This window comes from Equus przewalskii, chromosome 11 (genome assembly GCF_037783145.1).
Source record: "Equus przewalskii isolate Varuska chromosome 11, EquPr2, whole genome shotgun sequence".
In the NCBI taxonomy this organism is placed as follows: Eukaryota; Metazoa; Chordata; class Mammalia; order Perissodactyla; family Equidae; genus Equus; species Equus przewalskii.
The window spans coordinates 602,307-621,832 of NC_091841.1; the positions used below are offsets into that span (position 1 = coordinate 602,307).

Sequence of the window (19,526 nt, forward strand, 5' to 3'; positions counted from 1 at the left end):
CGTGACGTGCGCGCTCGCCTCGGGCCCGCCCCGGGGAGCTCTCTGCTTCTGCGCGGCCGAGTAACCGGCGAGGTGCACTCGGCTCCGCCCACTGCCCCGGAAGTGAATGTAGAAGCCACACCTCCCTCTTCGGCCGGCAGGGGCGCAGCCATTTTAATTCATATCTGAGTGGGCGGTGGCGATTCGTGTTGGCGGTCTGGCTCCGCTGGGCAGGGCTAACTTTACTGGTTTAGGAGTGGGTTTTAGTTTAAATTTTCTTTTCTAGCTTCGCATCGCGGGCCAGGTCGCACGTTTTAATCAGCTGAGGCCATGTCAGGAGACGGAGCCACGGAGCAGGTGAGGAAGGAGAGTGGTGGGGCCTCGTGGCGACCTCTTCCCTCCGTCTCCCTTGGTCCGAGGACTGCAGCCGTGTTCGCCTGAGGAAGGAGTCAGGGGTCTCGAGAACCGCAGGCCCGCGTGCACAGGGGCCGTGGGAGTGGGAAACAAGATCTGACCAGGGTTTAAAGTTCTCTCTGGACTTCTCTGGCTTAGGCGCCAGTAGGAACAAATACTTGGTTTAGACAATAGCCGGGGAGCGCTTCCCGTTTAGGTTCGTGGCGCTGCTCCGGTGCGACGCCTGCCTTTGATACCGTTTTGATGTTAGGGTGGGTAGGAATTCATTATTTTAACGTGGACTCGCTGTTTTCGGAAAACTTGACAGTGTTCCCTCTCCAGTATGTGCGGTACTCAGAAGTAGGTTACTAGTTGGAAAACTAATCTGCGATGCAACTCATTTGGAGAAATAGATTGTCAGAGCGAAGGAAGGAGGCTGGAAGTATAGCATGGTTATGCTGGGATTTGGGAATTTTGTGGCTTTCTCCCGCTTCCTTCTTTCTCTCTCTTATATCCACCTTTCATTTTCTGTTTTCCAGCGATGCACATATTGCAGAATTTGATAAATCGGAAATGAGAAGTCTGTTTTGGCCACTGTAGATAAAAGCATCTTTTTTAATATTGGGTGTAAGCGACATTTAAGTATTTTAAAATTCAGATTTTTAGATAAACGATTTGTTTCCTTTGCTCTTTATTCAGAATTTTGTAGGATAGTATTTACCTTTTAGTTTGAAAGAGGAAGCTGATATGTTAAAAGGTATCATTCAGTTTGTTTTTCGATTTAAGTCGTGGTATGTTTAGGTAAATAGTTTTTAAAATGGAGGTCTGCAAGACTGCAGAGTCTCAGTTTCTTGAAATTTCCCGTTGCCGTAGCAACGAAATACACTAAGGTTTTCGTTTTTCAAGTCCCCGGCTTGTAACGTGGAGGCTGGTCTTGGAGGTTGACAGAGATGAGGCAAAACGAGCGTTCCTATTGAGTAGTCTGGGTGACTAAATTTCATCATGTCTGTAGAGTTTGGCTGAACTAGATTTTGTGTTTGCTCGTCGTTTGATTTCAGTTCTGAAATCCTCGCAGTGTTTACGTTTTACATGCCGTTAGGATAGTCAAAAATGCAAAATCTTAAAATTATTATATCAAATCTGTTTATGTATACATACCCTTTTTCTTTTTCTGGGCTCTTATTTTGTCATCTGAAAATCGAAGAGGAGTAATGTACTGAGGTTTCATTGAAAGTTTCTGCAATTCTTTGTTAATTCTTAAATTTAAATTGTAAAGACACTGAAATGTTGCCACGACCTTGAATGTTTCAGAATTGTGGCATTTTAAACGAGAGAGCAGGTAGTGAAAACTTTCAGAGCTAAAAGTTTTACAGTGCAAAATTTAGAGAAAAGTTGAAAGAAAAGTGCAATGACACCTACAGTACAATTCTTCACTTACAATCAACAGTTGTTAAACGTTTTGCTATATTTGCTTTCTCCATACATATGTATGTGAAACTAAGTTGACACATATTTCAGTATTCTCTTATATACAGACGTTAATTCTGTTATGTATAACCGTAATACCATTTTCCCACTTAAGAAAATTAATAGCAGTCCTGTATCATTTCTAAAATCCAGTCCGTATTCAAATTTCCCTGATTGTCCCAAGAATGTGATTCATACAGTTTTGCATTTTTTAAAATCAGAATCTAATCTAGGTTTACATTGCATCATTTGATTGTCTCATGAATAGTTGCTCCAGATTTTTCTCCCCTAGGGTAGTGTCTGTTTGAAGAATCCAGGACAGTTTTCCTGTTGAACTTATTTTCTGGGTTCATTTGATTTGTGTATGTGTGGTGTCATTTAACTTGTCCCTTCGTCTTCTGTATTTCCTGAAAACTTTATGGTTATGTGTAAGCTCAGAGCTTTGATAATACTTGGCTTAAATATTTTTGGATAGAATACTTTGTAACATTGCATCCAAAGGCACTTCATGCTAGGTTGTTCCACTTTTTGTGATGGTTAAGTTTGATCACTTGATGAGGGTGATCACTGTGGATCTCTTCATTGTAAAGAATTATTTCCCCTTTTGCAGTTGGTAATCTGTGGATTGACAGTGTATTCCTCTATAACCTTTCGCCTAGTTATTTATCATCAATTGGTAATCCTTTAATAAATCAGTTATTACATTGGAGGTGACAAATGGTGGTTTTAAAAAAATTCTGTTATTCTGTCTCTATTTACTGGCTCATGTTTTTCTGTGAAGAAGAAATTTCCTGGTTTTTTTCCCTTTTCTTTCTCCTTTTTAAAGATTATTACTGTGGACTCATGAGTTTCTTGTATTTTAGTTTAAAATCAGCTATAGCTGTTTTTCTTTTGATGCTCAGCGTATACCAGCCTTTACAGTGGCTCCTGGATCTTTTTTCTGTCAGTCTAAAAACACATTTTTTGACGTCTGATTGCCAGCAGAGTCATCTTCATATTGTCTTTTCTTTAACTTTGTAATGATACATTTCAAAGATGCCAAAAAATAGAGCTTCAACTCATGGTTAATCTCGTTTGCTCTGCACTTTCACTTGCTCTCCCCACCCCCGTTACTTTGAGGCATATCCCAGATATTCAACTTTAACTGAAATGGTAATTAAGTGATACTTCAGAGTGACGTAATTAAAATGTGAATCAACTACCTTGCTTGATGTATAGACAAGAGTCAATGAAAATTTAGCAGAAAAGAGAGTGCCTAAAATGACCTGAAACGATGGACAAGAAAAAGAGACTAAACAAAATTGAAGAATAATAAGAAAAAAGTTAAAACCGCTCTGAATCATGGATTTACTTTGGAAAGATTACAGGGGGTGGGATGGGCAAAGAATCCTACAACATATAAGGTGTGGATTTCTTTTAGGTTTAGTATTGAAGCTCAAAAAAATAGTTTGTTAAATAAACCTGATACTATCTTCTATTTGTTACTCAAAAATATGGATGGTCATTTCCTTCTTGGTACTGCATCTCTAGCTTTGTGCCCTTTGAAAGAGGGAAATGATTATAGACAAGCAAAATCACTGCTAAGGTTTATTGAATTTTTTCTTTACTCTTGTAAGGAGGTTCCATTTTGCATTTAGAGAGCTATTTAAATTACCTTGCGCTGTTCCTGGGTATTCTCCTGGGGCTTCGTGTGTACTGTTCTAGCCAGTTCACCCTGACAAACTATTGTCAGTATAGCTGTTTGCCCTCTAACCAAAACACGTCTGGTTCCTGTGTAGAATTGTGGCTCTGTTTTTATCCTGTGTATTTTTTTTTTTTATTGCTGCTTCAACTTTTGATCATTTTGTTTCTTAGCTCCATTTCTCTTGTGCTACCCCTACACATTTAGTAGGCTAGTTAGAGTTCCTCCTCTGGGTCTGAACTTGAGTTGAAGGGGCTGCCTTATTTATTCATCATTACATCTTAAAAACTTAGGAAATACTGTTTTGATACTTTAAGGTGTTCAGTAAGTGAATGGATGAATTTTGCATCTAGGCTATATGCGATATGTTACAAGTTCTGAAAGAATTTAATCTTTTCGGGAGGCAGGTGCATAAATAATTAATACAAAGTAAAATATTTTGGGCGTAAGAGGGGATGGTTTCTAAAGTTTTGTTGGGTAAGAAGAGGGAGAGAAATGTGTTCAACCAAGTCAATTCATATGAACCTTTAAGTCCCTAAAGTTTGTTTCCACACTGTCTGTTAGAAATAAGACTTCACTTTTTAAATAATCTGTAGCCTATCATACACTTTTTAAACACTCATAGAATTAGGAAGGCATAAAATGTAAACTAAATGATTCTCACTTTGGAAAAATTGCATGACTTGAATAAGTACAAATTAATTGCCTATAGTTCTTAAGAAAAGGGCCGTAAGTCATTGTTTTGCTTTTGGTGAAAAATAAGTTTGGGGAAATATAGAAAATATGAAAAATATGTGTGTTTTTTTTAAGATTTTTAAAATGTTTCCTTTTTCTCCCCAAAGCCCCCTGGTACATAGTTGTGTATTTTTAGTTGTGGGTCCCTCCAACTGTGGCACGCGGGGATGCCTCCCCAGCATGGCCTGATGAGCGGTGCCATGTCCTCGCCCAGGATTCGAACCGGCGAAACCCTGGGCCGCCGAAGCGGAGCGCGCAAAGTTAACCACTCGGCCATGGGGCTGGCCCCGAAAAATATGTGTTGTTTTATATACTTATTAATGAGGGAAGAAAGACGAAACACAGTGACGAAACCTGAATCCTGGCTTATTTCATTGGCTAGCCATCAGTACTTACTAGTTGTTAGGAGGTGACAGTAGTGCCAAACAATTTTCAAGCCCAAGTGGATGTGTGTTGGGGTTAGGAAGAGGGAGGGAAAGGGCCGAGTACGTGTGTTAGATGATGTGTCCTCTGGGCCCAATTGTTTTATCTATTTTTAACAAAATCTTTCTGTAATAGCCTTTCCTACTTTTCCCCCTCCCATTTTATGTGATATTTAGTATAACAGTTTTGGGCAGGCAAATTTGATTTGATCTTTATTGTTAATATTTCTTGAGAAAACTGGACTGTGTAGAATATTTGGCAATAATTGTTCCTAATAGAGATAAATATATTTAGTATAGTATTTGCAGTTTTCTTAATGTTTTAGCAAAAAACCGGAAATGGCTTAGGTGTGATGTCACTTTATTTTTAAGGAAACACAATATTTGGAAAAAATGTATTTACAGAACAGATGGATTAGGTACTGTTTCTCAAAATGGAGTTAATGTCCATTGCATCATCATCACATAGGTGCTTTGTAAAAGTATGGATGCCTACACCCCAGTTTCAGATGCACTGTGACAGATGCTGTGAGAGAGGCTGAGAATCTTTGCCAGAGACAAGTATCGCGGGTGATTTTTGTGTAAATGAAAGCTTGCAGACCACTTAGGGGTACCTGGACCTTAAAAGTTGTTTTTGAATACGTTCTTTGTAAAATAAATGGAGAAAAAAAATTGCAGATTATTTGAGCACAGTTAGGGTTTTGATAGTATTTTACTAGCTTTCCTCCTCTACTGTGTTTAGTCATTAGCCTTAATAGTGGAAAACACTCATTACAAAACCAGATATGAGCCTCATCTCTGCGTGTTCTGTTGGTCATGGTCAAGAGCTTATTTAGGTTTCAGTCCTTTTACTTACCACTTACTCCCTACTCTTGACATTTATCACTTGGATTAAACTTTCACTGATCTTTATTTTAACTTAATTTCTGTATGACTTCTAGCATAACACCCTCCCCATTTACCACAAAAATAGACAGCTATTTGGAGGAAGGGAACTACCTTTTTTTCTGTCCAAGTTTTACTTCGCTGGTGGGAATGGGAAGAGGAAATTAGATTATTTTATTCTTTCAATGATTAATATAATGGTGCCTGTCACTTCTCCACCCCCCTCCAACAGTTTACAACCCCCATTGTAAATTAAGATGCCATGTAGAAAGAAAGCCGTTTGCAGTTTCAGTAAAGCTTAACTCACAGTTTTCCAGAGGCTGCATGACATGTCCACAATTACATGAAAAGGCTGTTAAAAATGCTGCTCCCTTTTCTAGCTATATAACTGTAGTTATGTAGTCATATACTTCATCCAAAACTGTGTTGTTGTAGATTGAAAGCAGAAGTGGATGATGTCTTCTCTTCAGCTAGATATTAAAGAGATCACAAAAATGTAGAACAGTGCCATTGTTTTCACTAATTATTTATTTGTTTTGGAAAATATTTTAAAATTGAGGAGTTTATTATTTTAAAATGAGTTAAATACTTAAAATTTCTAATTTCGAATATGATAATGTTGATAGATGTAACCCACATTTTTAGGAAATCTCTTTGGTTCCTTAGAAAAAGTTTGAGAGCCATTAAAATAGTGCGGTGCTGTGAGGCCGACGTCATTAGTTCTGTTTCTGAGTTAGCTTCACGTAACAAACAAAAGGTTAAACATGAAAAGTGAAGACAACCCGCTGAACGGGAGAAAATTTTTGTAAATTATATATTTGATAAGGGACTTGTATCTATAACATATAAAGGACTATTGCAATTCAGTAATAAAAGATAACCCTATTAAAAATGGGCAAAGAATCTGTATAGAAATTTCTCCAAAGGTAGGCACATGGCCAATAAGAACATGAAGAAATGCTCAGCTTCATTAGCCATCAGGGAAATGCAGATCAAAACCACAGTGCGGTACCACTTAACACCCTCTAGGATGGTTATAGTCGTCAAAAAGACACGTAACAACAAGTGTTGGTGAGGATGTGGAGAAATTGAAACCCTCATACACTGCTGGTGGGAACGTAAAATGGTATAATTGCTTCGTTAAACAGTCTGACAGTTCTTCAAAATGTTAAACATAGAATTACCACATTACCTAGCAGTTTCACTTCTAGATATCTACCTAAGAGAAAAGAAAACACAAAATGAACTCCACTCAGAAACTGGAAACCAGGGCAGGCCCCATGACGGAGAGCTTAAGTTTTCGCGCTCCGCTTCTGTGGCCCAGAGTTTTGCTGGTTCTGATCCTGGGCGCAGACATGGCATCACTCATCAGGGGGTGCTGAAGCAGCGTCCCACATAGCGCAACCAGAGGGACACACAACTAGAATAAACCACTATGTATTGGGGGGCTTTAGGGAGAAGAAGAACAAAAAAGATTGGCAACAGATATTAGTTCAGGTGCCAATCTTTAAACAAAGAAAATTGGAAACTAACCAAATGTCCATCAATTGATGAATGTGGGATTATCCATACAATGGAATATTATTTGGCAATAGAAAGGAAAGTACTGACATATGATAAAACATGAACCTTGAGAACACGTAAAGTGAAAGCCAGAAACAAAAGAACGTGTATTATGTGATATTTACATGAAATACCTGCATATTAATGGAGACAGAAGGTAGGTTGGTGGTTGCCTAGGGCTAGGGACTGGGAAATGGGAATGACTGTTAATGGATACGGGTTTCTTTTTGGGGCAATAAAATGTTTTAAAATTTATTGTGGTGGTTGCACAACTTGGAATATACTAAGACCATTGAATTGTGTACTTTCAGTGGGTGAATTGTATGGTGTGTGATTGTTTCAATAAAGCCCTCACCAAAAAAGAAATTGAAAAGGTCAAACATGTAATGGATTTACCCTACTTCCATACTTTCAGCCAATTATGCACATGTTGTTATTCACAGACAAAATACGTTCGTTGATATTTAGTGATGCACTCCTACTAGAAAACAATTCATAGAGCAGATGCTGGAGATAGTTCCTTGTAGCATTTTCTCCCTTTATAAAAAAAAGTACATCATCTAGTTCACATCGTTTTGCTGATTTTTATACCCATTTGAAATAGTATATGTTGGTGTGTATCTCTGTATACTCCATACAGATGTATTATTTTTCTGGTTTTTAAAATTGTGCATGTCAAAGTTGTTCGCAAAGTCCTGCTAATATCATTGGTAACGGGCATGCCTTGGGAAGTAGTCCAGCGTTTCTTCTCATTTGATTTGGAGTCCCATCCTGCTTCCCATTAACACCTTCTAAAGAATGGTAATAGGATTATAGCTTATTCCAAAGGCAAAAGCTGGATTTTGAAAGAGTTTCTTATAGTAATGTGTTTTGGGACGTCTAAGCATGGGGCAGCTGTTCTTTTGCTGTTACTAAGCAGAATTCTGACCTCATTCCATTACAAATGGGCACTGGAAACTTGCCGAAAGTTTTCTTAAAGTGACCTATTCCTCTAATCTGGGAACAGATTCAAGAAATAATACAACTCCGTTTCTTATGGAGGTCCAGTCTCCTTGTGGATTCTGGAAAGCTGTTCAATTTTCCTTTGTCCTGTAGCAGTATGGTAACTAGGCCAGAAAACAAAAATGTTACAGTGTTTGCTACCCAACTGGTTTATAGCTGTGACGATGAACGACTGTTTATTGTGGGGATTAAATGTGTCCATAACTACCGAAGTAACTCCTGGCCATTTTGGTTAACTTCCATTGTTCATTAATGCAGTTGATGGAGAAGTATCCATATAGATTGTTTTATGAACACTGAACTACATCCTTGGGCAGAGGAAGATATTTAGGGATGTAGCAGATTCTGAAAAGAGCTGAGTGGTGGTTCTGCCAGATTCTAACTGGATTTTGGGCAGGTTGTGTAGTTTAATTATATTTCTTATTGTGAAATGGGGTTATTAATCATTAATGCCTGACATAGTAGATGCTCAACAAATTTTTTTTACATCTGCTCTCCAGCATCCTTTGCATGAGTTCTTAGATCCCTGGTAACCCCTTCCCTTAGCTGTCTGTGGATAAAATTTTAGAGCTTCCATGAATTCGGTTGGGGAAAATAAAACTCTTTAATTTCATTAATCTCTAACTGAAATTTGAGCCTTTCTTTCTATTATAAATGTAGGCAGGAAACCACAGCAGTACTGTTAGCAACAGCTCTGACTGGAACATAAATTCAAAATATTGTTGCAGTAATCACTAGACTTGCCACTAGATCCGTTACTATATAAAACTTCGTTTAAAAATATTTCAGTAATTCTGTTTCAGTATACTTGGTTTCCTTGGAAATCCCTCATAGTTTATTTTGTATATTTAAGAACGTTATTCTGAGAAACGGCTCATGGGATTCACTAGACTGCAGGAAGGTTCTGTGGTACCAAAAAAAGGTTAGGTACCGTGGAGAGCCACGCTTTTCAACTGAGGCTGCACGTTAGAATCACCTGGAGAGTTTTAAAAAAATAGTGATGGTCAAGGCCCATTCCTAGAGATTCTGATTTAATTGATCTGGAGTGGAGCTTGAGCATCTTTTTAAATTCCCTTTCCTCCAGGTGATTGTAGTGTGCTGCCAGGGTTGAGAATCACTAAAGGAGTGGCTTTTTAAAATTTAGTACAGAGAAATTTATACTTTTTGGCTGCGATTATGCTGGTCAAATATTAGATGCTATTTTCTGAGTTTCTCTGTTGGTTAATTTTCAGCAAGTGGATCTTGAGTTATTTGCCCTCCCATCAGACTGCTTTGAAACACTATTAGCATTGATTAAAGCAATTCAGGTATAGATAAGCTGTTTAGTTCCTGATTGAAAGTTGCTGTAGCAGATTTACTTCTTATTTTATGATTGTTTTATAGTCAGTATCTTATGAACTAAGATCTTAGTTTATTTTAAAATATTTTTAAAGTTTTTTTCCAAGAAGTAAACCCTTTGAAAGAAGTCTTTCTTTCATCCTTTTTCTTTTTCCCCCCTCCCCAAAGCCCCAGTGCGTGGCTCTATATCCTAGATGTAAGTGAAAGAAGTCTTTATTTTGTTGTACCCCAAGTGCCCCTTGAACATTGTTTGGCACATACTGGACACTGAGCAAATATTTCTCAGGTGAATGGTAAAAATTCAATAGCCTAAGAGTATACAATGTAGAGTAAGTGTATGTCGGGTGTGTCTCTCTCCCTCCCCAGCCCGTCTGCTTTTTTTTTTAAGCCAGTATTATGGAGATTGTTCTATGTTGATATGTATAGACCTGCCCTGCCTTGTTCGGCGTGTTTTTAGTGATAGTTCTATAATTTATTTACTCAGTTCTTTTGTACGTGATTATTTACATTATTTCTAGTCTTAGGCAACAACAAACAACCTAGTAGCTGACTATTCTTCAGTATATATCTTTGTGCACTTGTGCAGTAGGACGTTGCCAGAAATGGAATTCAGGGTCAGACATTCATATTAAATTTTGATCAGTTTACTATTTGCCCCTGCCAACAATGTGAGGATGTTTTTTCACCTACCCTTTCCAGTGCAATGTTAATTATAAAACCTTCCATCTCTGTCTTACGGTTTACACTTGTTTCTTTTGAGTGTTTAAAGTTCATTCTTACTTCTCTTCCTACTAACTGTTGAATACTTTGCCTGTTTTCTTTTTGAGTTGCTGGTCTTGACTGAACTTTATATTAATAAATTTTGTACTTTGCCATATGTGTTAGGTGTGTTGTTTGTCTTTGATTATACTTTTCTCATGCACATAAACTTCATGAATTAAGTTTACTCTTTTCAAAGGCTTCTGAAGAGCCTTTCCTGTGCAAAGATACATTTCAGCATGTTTTTCTCTCATTCGTTCTTGTGTTTTTTATTTAAAAAAATTTTTTATTGTGGTAACATTGCTTAATAACATGAATTTCAAGTGTACATCATCATGTGGTTTTTTTTTTTTTAAAGATTTTATTTTTTTTCCTTTTTCTCCCCAAAGCCCCCGGGTACATAGTTGTATATTCTTCGTTGTGGGTCCTTCTAGTTGTGGCATGTGGGATGCTGCCTCAGCGTGGTTTGATGAGCAGTGTCATGTCCGCGCCCAGGATTCGAACCAATGAAACACTGGGCCGCCTGCAGCAGAGTGCGCGAACTTAACCACTCGGCCACGGGGCCAGCCCCCTCATGTGTTTTGTTTTTAATGTTTAAATCTTTGATCTAGCTGAAACTTACTTTGGTGCAAAGGGTAAAATAACAATTGAACTTTATTTTGATAAAGTTGACATTTCAGTTATTCTAACAGATGACTATATGGTTATTCTAATACTATACATTGAATAATTCACCATTCTGATTTGAAATGCCACCTTTTTTTTTTTACAATGTCATTTTTTTAATTGAGTTAATGATAGATTACAATCTTGTGAAATTTCAGTTGTACATTAATGTTTGTCATTCGTGTTGTAGGTGCACCACTTCACATTTTGTGCCCACCTCCCACCCCACCTTTCCCCTGGTAGCCACTAATCTGTTCTCTTTGTCCACATTTTTAAATTCCTCATATGAGTGGAGTCATACACAGATTATCCTTCTCTAGCTGGCTTATTTCACTTAACATAATTCCTCAAGGTCCATCCATGTTATTGCAAATGGAATGATTTTGTTCTGTTTTACAGCTGAGTAGTATTCTGTTGTATATGTGTACCACATCTTCTTTATCCATTCATCTGTTTATGGGCATTTAGGTTGCTTCCATGTCTTGGCTATTGTAAATAATGCTGCAATGAACATTGGGGTGCACAGGACTTTTGGGATTGCTGACTTCAAGCTCTTTGGATAAATACCCAGTAGTGGGATGGCTGGATCGTATGGTAGTTCTATTTTTAATTTTTTGAGGAATCTCCATACTGTTTTCCATAGTGGCTGCACCAGTTTGCATTCCCACCAGCAGTGTATGAGGGCTCCTTTTTCTCCACAACCTCTCCAACATTTGTTACTATTAGTTTTAGATATTTTTGTCATTCTAATGGGTGTAAGGTGATATCTTAGTGTAGTTTTGATTTGCATTTCCCTGATGATCAGCGATGATGAGCATCTTTTCATGTGCCTATTGACCATCCGTATATCTTCTTTGGAGAAATGTCTGTTCATGTCTCCTGCCCATTTTTTGATCGGGTTGTTTGATTTTTTATTGTTGAATTGTAAAATGCCACCTTTATTACTTGCTAATTTTCCATATGTTGTTCTCTTTCTGAAACATCCTGATCTAGTGATTCGTTTGTCACCATGAGCAAACTGTTTACTCTGTCATTTCATGTTTTAATATGTGGGTGGGGCCAGTAGCCTCTTAAACATTTACAGTTTTAGTTTCTTGAGCAAGCTGTTTATAAAGCTCTTGTATATTAGTAAAATATCATAACTTTGATACAAAATTTCTTTAGTCTTTTAAAACCTGTTTTTCTTTCTAAATATATGTATACTTATCAGTGGTAGAAACTAACGTATTCCAAAGAAAAAAGTATATTTCTCCCAGGTAATTTTTTTTCCTAAAGAGATGACTTAAATTTTTTTTTCCCAACTGGTGTTTTAACAGAATTGTTCTGTGAGAGATTAATTGCCACTAACAAAAGGGAGAAAAAGAAAGATCTAAGGAGCAGTGCTTCCCTCTCTTTCCTCTCTTGAATATGATTCCTCTGTATTGCTGTATTATAGATTTCAAGAAGTCCTGCAAAAAGGCAAAACAAAACTTTGTATAAAATAATATTTATCTGACTTGTTTGTGTGTCACTTTCTTTTTGTGGAACACATAGTATTCTGAATAACAATTTGAGAAGTAATTGTATTTATGCATAGATGCTAGGTACTATGTTAGGTATTAATTTTCTTAAGATTATATTTCTATGGTAAAAAAAACTACCTTATTAAAGGGTTTAGACAATACTCAAAGACGGAAAGGGAGAGAAAAATCACCTGTACTTAGACCACTCGTCACCCAAATGTGACCACTAAATATTTCAGTACAATTTTTTAAAACTCATACAGTTTTCATTATGCTGTGTGTACAGTTTGTGAATCATGTTTTTAAAACTTTTACATCAAAATAAAATTTTCATGTCATTTCATGCTTTTTCTTTGTGTCAGGATGAATGCTCTATAGCAGTGTTTCTCACTTGGTCCAGGGACCCTGGGAGTTCCTAAGACTTTCAGAGGGGTTATGAGTTCTGACTGTTTCGTATTAAATTTAAGACATTATTTGCCTTTTTCACTCTTAATCTCTCATGAGAGTACAGTGGAATTTTTACATGATGTGATGTGACAGCAGATTGAATGCACAAGCAGATATGAAAGTCCAGCTATATTTTTTAAGTCAGATGTTAAACAGATTTGCAAATATGTAAAACAAGGATATTCTCACTGAATTTTTTAATAATTATTTTTCATAAAAATGTTATTCATGTTAACATGTAAATAATTTTATTGTTATTTATATATAAATGAGTAAATATTTAACGTTTTCTCAGTTTTAGTTTCTAATAAGGTAAATATTGAAATAATCCACATAAACAAAAGCTCTTTGGCATACTCAACTTTTAAGAGTATAAATGGGGTCCTGGGACCACAAAGTTTGAGAACTGCTGCTCTATAGTATTTAATTAAAAAGATGGGTTTATTTAAATTTTAAAATGTCTTTTAAAAGTATGTGATCACTTGATGTGATTCTATGAAGTGACTTATGATAACATAGGATATATAGATTACAGAAAATACAAATCTCTTTTAGAAGAGAACGTTTTTATGCTTTGTATTGTCATATTGCATTTGAGACTGATATATTGTACTTGAATTAAATTAGGAATGAGATTTTTTAAACAGTAACTTCAGTTCCTTATTTTTCCCCCCCAGGCAGCTGAGTATGTCCCAGAGAAGGTGAAGAAAGCCGAAAAGAAATTAGAAGAGAATCCATATGACCTTGACGCTTGGAGCATTCTCATTCGAGAGGCACAGGTTTAGTGATATAGGATTACATTTCCTTCTCTATGGGTCCAATCACACTACTTGGTTCTGCAGTAAATAGTATTTTCATAATCCTAACATTGTAAATGCTCTTTATTGGTTTTCACTTTTAGAATCAACCTATAGACAAAGCACGGAAGACTTACGAACGCCTTGTTGCTCAGTTCCCCAGTTCTGGCAGATTCTGGAAACTGTACATTGAAGCAGAGGTTAATATTTTATTTTATTTTTTCTTATATAGCATCTAATGGGAATTGCAGCATACACTATAGTGATAGAAAACAAGTTAGGAACATAGATAGCACAACTAGGACAAGGAGGATTAAATGTTTCTTGCCTTTATTTTGTAAAATAGGTATGAAGGAGTAATTAAAATGAATTTTTGAAATTTGGGTCTTTACAAGCTGATGATTGTTGCATTTTGGAGTTGCAACAACATTAAAACAGTTTCAATGGTATTGGAGTGCTTTAGCCTTTTATTTACTTGTCATGTGTCAATTTATTGCCTCCTGTGTCATTTATTTAGAGCTCATTTTTCTTTTTATTCCTACTTACAAACTAATATGAATGGTATTATAAGAAAATACAGAAATGTTAACTTAGTTTCATAGAGTATTTTGAGTGTCTCTGGTGAAATGAAACAGGTGAAAAATTATTTCAGATTTTAATTTTGTGAAAATATGTGGATTGTCAATAAATGTAAGCACTTCAATAATTTAAAGAAAAGTTTTTCTGTAGGATAAAGTTTACATTATACAGGAATTAAGCTAATGTGTCTCAAACCTTTGTAATCATAATTTACCCAATGCTGCTTTGATTTTTTTTTCTTCTTGCTTTCTAACTGTGTTGAAATTTGAAGTGAGGCATATTTATTTTAAAGAGTAAGGGCCTCATTTTTTATTATGATTAGAAGGGAAATAGTCATTTTTGAAGACTGGAATTAGCAGTCAAGATGATAATAAAGCCTTAATGTATTGATAACACTTGGCATCAAGTAATCATTTTTCAGGTTATAAATTAATGGGATGGAAGGGGTGAGATGGGAATAATTGATATCCACATTAAGTGCAAATGATATCCAGTTCTTTTTATAACTTATTTATAGTACTAATGAAGTATTCTTTCTTTGAATATTAATTTTATAATATAAATTCTCAACATAAGTACACTGCAGCCTCATCATAGCATTTTCCACAATAGCTGAAATTTGATAATATGTGGGTCTGTTTGGACCTGTTCAAAGGGCTTTAGTCATCAGCGGTACTGAACAGACTTCAGCACAACACAGTGTCACCTGTGATGTGTCCCCTCAGAATGGACCCAACCAACGGCAGATTTAAATTGAGGCTACAGTGTACTCATTGTATTTGTGCTGTAGTTTATATTTTATTACTTGGGGAAGGGAGAATTACTGGACAATAGCAGGAACATTGTATGGGTGTTAAATTTTTTGTGTGTGGTTGTGTATGTGGTATGTGTGTTTGTGTGTTTGTATGTGTAAGAGAGACTGTACCTTATGTGGAGTCTGATTGTGGTTTTGGCTCAAGACCATATTCTTAAGGTTTCATCACTTAACCTTTGGGACCATTTCTTTCCTTAATATATTTAATCATCAGAGTAGACTGGCACGAAATTTACCAGGTGAGTGAATAGGCATGTCTGAAGTGTGCTGAAGCCAGTGCTGCTTCGTAGTACTCATTAAAGCAAGGAACCTGGATCACCTGTACTTGGTCTGCATTCTAGTTTGATTTTTTAAACACATTAGCTTATATGGAAACTCATCAGAAATGAGCGTAATTGGTACATAATAGTTTTTGTATAATGAAGTAGTACTTTCTGAGTTTTAGAAATTTGTGTTTCTCAAATATTCAAGCATTATTCATGCATTTCGTTATACCATAAATTAAGCTGAAATTGCCAATTAGATATAGTCCATTCTGTGAGTATAAAGACAGTTGCATCTGTTTCTACCATTTTCTAGTTAAAAATATGAACTGCATTCTAAAAAAGAATTCTCAGACCAGATGTTATTCCAAGGGGGTGAAAGTTGTCTGAATAACCGGCCCGTTTCATGTTATTTCAGAGCTGCTATCAATTCCTTGATTTATTTAGTTGGTTATGTTTGCAGTTACTTCACACAAACACACACAAATATGAATATGTATAAAACATCTTTTGAGAAAAAATGATAAAGAAATATATGTGCATTTTGTAAAATTTATTTTTCTAATTTAGGAAATAAGATGTTAAATTGCATGCTGATTGCAGAAATGCGTATCCTGAGCTGTGTTTTTCCTGATTGCTCTTTATTTTTCTATTTTCACGTTTTGTACTTTATTTAGCCTATGAAAGGCTAAAACTTTCTTTGGTCATGTCACCCAGTGTGGCCTTTAATATTTCTGGAGAAGACACACCTATTTATAATATATTAAGATCTGAAGTCATAATAAGAATGTCTTTACATTAAAAGTAATGCTAACAGTGTTTACATAATATCCTGTATACACTCTCAAGAAAATAAAGTTTTGTTAATACATTTGTTGTAACTCAGTACTTCATGGTGGGAAAATTGCAATGTTTCATTTATTTATGTTCAGCTAAACCAATGTGTATGAGTCCAAACACATTTAGTTCCTTGCTACTAGGAAATACTTACATCTTTAATAACAAAAGGTAATTTGCTTCCCCAGAGAAATTTGTAAATCCTATTTAAGAACAAAGTGACAAAACAACCAGATTTTTTGTTTGTTTTTTTGCTTTAAACTTGAAACAGCAATTGCAAATTAGAGCATATTTTACATAAATTTTGTTAAGTTAATGACAAGTAATTTTTGTTAAGTTAATTTTTAGTAATTGCCAATATATCTGCTTTTCTCATATCAGTGAGCATTTAGCAATACCGTATATGTATAGTAGAACCTAGCTACTGTATAAAAGTTGAACTTTAAAATGTCCTTCTTAATTCATTACCCACTTTTATTTGCTAAAGCAAAGAAATTGTTGGAGGTAAAATTCTCTTGTTCTAATGAAAGGGCATGACCAACATCTCTGTATTTATAATATAATTATATAATTTCAAGAATTAGGCCAAATTAATTTAGTGTTCTTTATATTATATATGAGATCACATTTTGCCTCAAGTGCGAGACATATATTGCTTTACTCTTGAATTCCAAAACTGCTACTTTACATGAGTTAATATCATAAGAGCAAACAATCGTATGACTATTAAAGTGATATAGTTATCAAGTGTAGAGACTAAAGATAACTGTTACGGTATGAAAATATTTTTGCTGCTGCTTAGTTTTAAAATAAAGGAAACATTTTAATACATCTATAGCCTTTTAGTTGATACACAGATTTCTTGAATCTGCAGAATAGTATGTTTTGAGTTTAAGAAATGTGAGTTTTTAAACACTAGAGAGTTAAATGGAATAGCCAATCAGAGCCTCAATGTTCTTTAAGGAACCACTTTTTAGAGTGGTGAGAAGGGTCACTAAGTATCACAAGATTGAGAAAATTTATCGTTTTGCCATATTCTTTAAGTTGTTTTTCCCCTTTTTGGTTTCTGTAGCTTTTCATGTAGCTAGTTAAGCACTGATAGCACGTAAGCTACAATATCTTAGGAGTATTTTGTTTTGAATTGGGTCACATTCACAAAAAATTTCCTACAAAAGGGTAATGTTGTTTTTGGTAGCTGAAGGAGAAATGAAGACGGTAATGCTGCTGATAATAGCAACAATGTATCTTGCTGTCTGTGAAAGCTGGAATTCTTTAATAAAAGTGTATAGAGAGTTGATTCCTTTTTTAAAAAAATCATAAAATGTCAATCCTTTTCTTATACATAATGGGTTGTAACGTCTAACGTCTACATTTCAATTTTTCAAAATAACCTTTCTACTTGGGAAAAATAACTTAAAAATATCTTTCTTCTTGGAAAATGGAAGTGAACTCAGGATGGAACATGAGTGACCTAAATTGAAATAAACTTTTCCACTGTTAATACTGTTTTAATGCCTCTAAGTAGCAGTTTAAACTACTGTATTATAATGTTTTGTATATATTGAGCAATGTGATTTTTAAATACAGATAAAATTATTGCATTATTATGTAGAATATAATTTCAATACTTCAGCTTGCAACTTTTTTTTTTTTAATCTGTGCTCTTTCCTTATAGATCTGCTCTTTTCCTGTTTGTAATAAATGTTGGTCCATGTCTGTGTGATTATTCAGATTATACTCTAAAACGCAATATGCTTTTTAATCTATAGTTTCTTAAATGCATGTATAAATGTAGTGTAGGGGTGTAAAAGACAACAGGAGTTATTTACAAACACAGAACTGAGTGATCAAATATCTGAAAGTGCTTTGAATAATTACATACTATTTTAAAAACAAAGGAAATATTTGCATGTTTTCTATTGTAAGTAGTAAACTTCTGTTTTAGGTTTTATTGAAATATCTTATCCCATCCATTTTCCCTTCTATTATTGAGCCATAACTGTTTAGGTGTTGTTACTTCTACTAACATGGTCTGTACATTTTTTCCTTCTGGCCTTTTCTCCTCACTCAAGGCATTACATAATAAAACTATTTGCAAAAGGACATAGTTAATTTAGATAAATTGTCTTTAAAAAAATCTTTTCTATTTTTTATGTCTTATAGGTAATTATTTTATGTGACACATAGCCATTTCTTTTCAAGCAAAACCTTATACTAATTGACCTGATTGATTGCCTTTATATTTCTCATCTTTATAAAGCAAAATTAGTCTTTGCAGTCACTGATAAACATTGAAAAAAAATGGTCCTCTTTTTCCCTCTGCAAAGACTCCTGGATTTTTAACCCAGCTTCTTTATATTCTATTTTTGTGTGTGTAATAAGAGTTATGGTATATTCTGAAAATGTAGAAAAGGCATCTCTAAGCAGATTTGAATAAAAAGTACATACATTCTCAAATATGTTGTGAAACAAAAAGGGATATTTGATCGTGCATTTGAAGTTTCTGTCTGGGTTGTGATTTACCCTGAATTTCTTGGGCATTTATGGAGAGACATAATATCTAAAACTTAGTTTTTAAAAATTATTGGGGATTGTAGTCAGTAAGATCTTAGGAGATTGAGTGTGTGACTTTCTACCCCTATCTTAAGAGGTATTAATTGAAGATATACATGACATCCATGAATAAACACAAACATTCTTAAGCCCTTCATAATCTTACGGGGTGAGAAACCGTGTTTGGACATAGAACTAGCCCTAACGCAGAAAGGCATTTTAAGGATGCTCTACATTTTTAGGATGCTCTACATTTTTGATTCTAACTTGAGCATAGGGAACCAGGTGGCAGTTAATTGACTTTAAAACAAACAAAAACCAAACAGCCCTCTTAACATCAAAGACTCAAATATTTTTTAATGGGTTCATTTTTTATGTTGTTTGGTATGCTTTCAACTTGCAAACAGCTGTTCCTTTTGAATGAGTCTGGTTCAAGGCACTTCCAAGAAATGAAAATATGTAAAATAATGCTAATATCTTATTAAAAGCTGGACTTCTGTGGACGAGAATTTATTTGCTTGTAAGTAAATTTTTTTTTAAGATTTTATTTTTCCTTTTTTTCCCCAAAGCCCCCTGGTACATAGTTGTATATTTTTAGTTGTGGGTCCTTGTAGTTGTGGCATGTGGGATGCCGCCTCAGCATGGCTTGATGAGCCGTGCCATGGCCGCGCCCAGGATCCGAACTGGCAAAACCCTGGGATGCGAAAGTGGAGTGCGCAAACTTAACCACTCGGCCATGGGGCCGGCCCCAATAATTTTCTTTTTAAACTTTAATTTTTCTTACTAAACAGTTTTGCTCTTAGCAACTTTGGAGTAGAAAACAGTTCGTTAGTGTACTGGTGTA

At 35.4% G+C, this 19,526-nt stretch overlaps 1 protein-coding gene across 1 annotated transcript in view; it reads left to right on the forward strand.

The window, feature by feature from the left end:
* The first annotated feature begins 4 nt into the window (after nucleotides 1-4).
* The window catches only part of CSTF3 (cleavage stimulation factor subunit 3), a 67,868-nt gene continuing 48,346 nt past the window's right edge, over nucleotides 5-19,526 (forward strand). Inside the window, exons 1-3 of the mRNA XM_008524667.2 lie at nucleotides 5-336; nucleotides 13,517-13,618; nucleotides 13,741-13,836. Coding sequence (XP_008522889.1) covers nucleotides 310-336; nucleotides 13,517-13,618; nucleotides 13,741-13,836 — 225 coding nt within the window. The 5' untranslated portion in view covers nucleotides 5-309. The remainder of the gene's footprint in view (nucleotides 337-13,516; nucleotides 13,619-13,740; nucleotides 13,837-19,526) is intronic.